Source organism: Gymnoscopelus braueri (genome assembly GCF_963280865.1).
Source record: "Gymnoscopelus braueri genome assembly, contig: SCAFFOLD_58, whole genome shotgun sequence".
NCBI classification, from domain to species: Eukaryota; Metazoa; Chordata; class Actinopteri; order Myctophiformes; family Myctophidae; genus Gymnoscopelus; species Gymnoscopelus braueri.
Genome location: NW_027660470.1, coordinates 104,442 through 109,441, shown reverse-complemented (window position 1 = coordinate 109,441; position 5,000 = coordinate 104,442). Strand labels below are relative to the sequence as shown.

The following is a 5,000-nucleotide window of genomic DNA, read 5'->3' as shown; positions in this document are numbered from 1 at the left end:
ACACCGAAGCCGGGAGAGCGACTGTCTAGCTTTCCACTAGGTTTCCTCCTGAAGCCTAGGAAGCTAGGATCCAAGCCACATGCCAGGGGGACCTTACGTCGTTTTAGGTCCAGGAATAGGGATGAACGTGCAAGCTCTCTCACATACTGGTCATCATTGTTCAGCATATTTAACAAGTGGGAGAGCCTCGTAGCAATATATGTCCATTCAAAATTGGGAACACCCAAACCACCCTCACGTTTACTGTGAAATATAATGTCACGTGTTGTGTGTGTGTTAAGACCAGTCCATTGTCTCACTAGGTGCACAGTTTTGTCAGTCAAATCACGTAGTGATTTTCGTGGAACATGTACATTGGAGAAAAGATGTTGTACCTTGGCCAATGCTATTATTCTGACTGCCTCCAGTTTCATGATTAGAGGCAGAGGCGATGTGTGGATTAAGTCGAGTCTGCTGGAGTACTCAGCAATGATTACCTCGACCTGATCGCCCCACTCGCCTGCCACATTAAACTTGTGGCCCAAATATGTGTAAGTCTCGTGACGTGAATAGACTTTAAGGGGTTTATTGCAAATTGTGAAATCAGTTGGTGTATCTGTTTTAGAGTGGTACCAGCGATTTCCTCCGCTCCGTCTTTCATATAAAACTGCACATTTGGATTATTTTACCTCTAATCCTGACCATTCCAAAAAGGAATCGGTTTTGGAGAGCATGTTCTTTATTACAGCCCCATGATGAGAGGCTAACTGGACATCGTCTGCATACCCCTGAACAGGGTTAGGGGAAATTATATTGGCGGGGGCACACATACAGAGCCATTTTAACCACTGATTAAGTGCTAACACAAAATTAACAGCGCTCCATGGACAGCCAGTCTTAACACCTACTTGGAGAGGGATGGGGTCTGTGAGCTGTTTACCACAGATAACCTGTATGAATGAACCAGTGTACACATCTTTAACGGTGTCAACATAAACTTGGGGTAGATGGAATTCCTCAAGAGCTGTTATCATGACATTATGTGCTAAAGTGCCAAATGCATCACGGAAGTCCAGAAAAACTGAAAAGTATTCACTAGACCCATGCTTGAAATCGTCAATTCCTGTTTTGAGACAAAACACATGTTCATTCATGCCGATTGATGTAGGCCTTTTGCCTGGGAGATAAGATGTTTTCATCCACAAGCCACGGGAGGATTCGGGCAAGAATGCACTTCATAAACACCTTATAGATGGTAGGTAAGAGGGAAATGTCTCTCCAAGTTGACGGATCGTCCGGGATATAGTTTTTTTTGGGGATCCTATAGATGAGGGCGCCCTTCCATGAAACAGGGACCCTCCTATTTTCCAAGCAGACATTAAATATAGCTGTCAAAATGTCTGGCTGCATAGCCCTGAGATGCTGGTATGAAACACCGTTCATGCCACAACGCCTCCGGGAGCGGCTGCTTCGCCGGTAGCTTCCTCAACACCCACGCAACAAACTTTAGAAGGGGAAAGAAGGGGGAAACCGAAAGGCTTCCCACGGTGGCTCTCAGATGTAAATATTCCATTGTTAAAAAATATGCCGATCAAGAGCTTTAAGAGACGGATCAGCTCCCAGGGTCTGCTGACGAAGCGTAGTGTTTTTACACACGGTGGTTTTCGCCCACCAAACTGCTCCTGAAGGCTCTCTCTCTGACTTGAAAGGCCAGACATTGCTGCTCAGTCAGGGGGGTCGTCAGCTCAGAAAACTCTGTGGGTGGCGCTAGCTCCTCACCCGACGGGGGGTCCGGCGTCGGGTGGTGGGGGGGGTAGCCACTGTTGTTGGTAAACTCTCCCACTCTGGAGTGCTTGTTTGTAAGCAACTCTGATTGCCGAAACAAGGAACATTGTCCAAACAGTTTTCCACAAAATCATCCTGCACATTAACTACATTAACACATCACTACATTAACACATCACTACATTAACACATCACTACATTAACACAACACTACATTAACACAACACTACATTAACACATCACTACATTAACACATCACTACATTAACACATCACTACATTAACACATCACTACATTAACACATCACTACATTAACACATCACTACATTAACACATTACTACATTAACACATCACTACATTAACACATTACTACATTAACACATCACTACATTAACACATCACTACATTAACACATCACTACATTAACACATCACTACATTAACACAACACTACATTAACACATCACTACATTAACACATCACTACATTAACACATCACTACATTAACACATCACTACATTAACACATCACTACATTAACACAACACTACATTAACACATCACTACATTAACACATCACTACATTAACACATCACTACATTAACACATCACTACATTAACACATCACTACATTAACACATCACTACATTAACACATCACTACATTAACACATCACTACATTAACACATCACTACATTAACACATCACTACATTAACACATCACTACATTAACACATCACTACATTAACACATCACTACATTAACACATCACAACATTAACACATCACTACATTAACACATCACTACATTAACACATCACTACATTAACACATCACTACATTAACACATCACTACATTAACACATCACTACATTAACACATCACTACATTAACACATCACTACATTAACACATCACTACATTAACACATCACAACATTAACACATCACTACATTAACACATCACTACATTAACACATCACTACATTAACACATCACTACATTAACACATCACTACATTAACACATCACTACATTAACACATCACTACATTAACACAACACTACATTAACACATCACTACATTAACACAACACTACATTAACACATCACTACATTAACACATCACTACATTAACACAACACTACATTAACACATCACTACATTAACACATCACTACATTAACACATCACTACATTAACACATCACTACATTAACACATCACTACATTAACACATCACTACATTAACACATCACTACATTAACACATCACTACATTAACACATCACTACATTAACACATCACTACATTAACACATCACTACATTAACACATCACTACATTAACACAACACTACATTAACACATCACTACATTAACACATCACTACATTAACACAACACTACATTAACACATCACTACATTAACACATCACTACATTAACACATCACTACATTAACACATCACTACATTAACACATTACTACATTAACACATCACTACATTAACACATCACTACATTAACACATCACTACATTAACACAACACTACATTAACACATCACTACATTAACACATCACTACATTAACACATCACTACATTAACACATCACTACATTAACACATCACTACATTAACACATCACTACATTAACACATCACTACATTAACACATCACTACATTAACACATCACTACATTAACACAACACTACATTAACACAACACTACATTAACACATCACACATTAACACATCACTACATTAACACATCACTACATTAACACAACACTACATTAACACATCACTACATTAACACATCACTACATTAACGACGGGTGTGTTTAAGTTGCTATAAAAACAACATTAGCGTGTCACCGGTGCTTCACCTCCGTGTTCACACCACCTACTCCTAGCACACATAATAATAATAATAATATTATATTATATAATAAATTATAGAAGGACAATATGAGTCACCAGTGTGTTTGATGAATCTAACATGTTTAAAAGGGAGTCAATGTGTTAAGTACAGTAGTCCAGTAACAGTACTGTTACTATGGTTACAGTAGTGTGTTACTATGGTTACATTAGTGTGTTACTATGGTTACATTAGTGAGTTACTATGGTTACAGTAGTGTGTTACTATGGTTACATTAGTGTGTTACTATGGTTACAGTAGTGTGTTACTATGGTTACATTAGTGTGTTACTATGGTTACAGTAGTGTGTTACTATGGTTACATTAGTGTGTTACTATGGTTACAGTAGTGTGTTACTATGGTTACAGTAGTGTGTTACTATGGTTACAGTGGGATACAGTCGGAACACCAGCAGCGTGTCGCCACGGGGATACGTCCCAAGCTCCACCCCTCAGCAGAGTAACTATGGCAACACGGTTAGCAACAGCATGAATGGTTACCACGGCAACGCGGCCATGCCAAACCTGACGGTTCCCACGTCACCGGGATTCTCAAACTCCTCCCCCTACGGCAGTAAGTACCAAGGTAATCTATTACTATTACTACTACTATTGTTACTACAAGACCTCCTACAGTGTGTCTACGTAGGTGGTGCACCTCCTACTGGCTCCACTGTCACACTGCAGTGTGTCTACGTAGGTGGTGCACCTCCTACTGGCTCCACTGTCACACTGCAGTGTGTCTACGTAGGTGGTGCACCTCCTACTGGCTCCACTGTCACACTGCAGTGTGTCTAAGTAGGTGGTGCACCTCCTACTGGCTCCACTGTCACACTGCAGTGTGTCTACGTAGGTGGTGCACCTCCTTCTGGCTCCGCTGTCACACTGCAGTGTGTCTACGTAGGTGGTGCACCTCCTACTGGCTCCACTGTCACACTGCAGTGTGTCTACGTAGGTGGTGCCTCCTACTGGCTCCGCTGTCACACTGCAGTGTGTCTACGTAGGTGGTGCACCTCCTACTGGCTCCTCTGTCACACTGCAGTGTGTCTACGTAGGTGGTGCACCTCCTACTGGCTCCACTGTCACACTGCAGTGTGTCTACGTAGGTGGTGCACCTCCTACTGGCTCCACTGTCACACTGCAGTGTGTCTACGTAGGTGGTGCACCTCCTACTGGCTCCTCTGTCACACTGCAGTGTGTCTACGTAGGTGGTGCACCTCCTACTGGCTCCTCTGTCACACTGCAGTGTGTCTACGTAGGTGGTGCACCTCCTACTGGCTCCACTGTCACACTGCAGTGTGTCTACGTAGGTGGTGCACCTCCTACTGGC

General features: G+C 42.0%; 1 protein-coding gene across 1 annotated transcript in view; it reads left to right on the top strand.

The window, feature by feature from the left end:
* LOC308081205 (transcription factor COE3-like) overlaps positions 1 to 5,000 on the top strand; it is a gene marked incomplete at both ends in the record, with an annotated part of 53,987 nt that overhangs the window by 37,091 nt on the left and 11,896 nt on the right. The window contains one exon of the mRNA XM_080457595.1: positions 4,062 to 4,244. Within this exon, the coding sequence (XP_080313721.1) occupies positions 4,062 to 4,244 (183 nt within the window). The remainder of the gene's footprint in view (positions 1 to 4,061; positions 4,245 to 5,000) is intronic.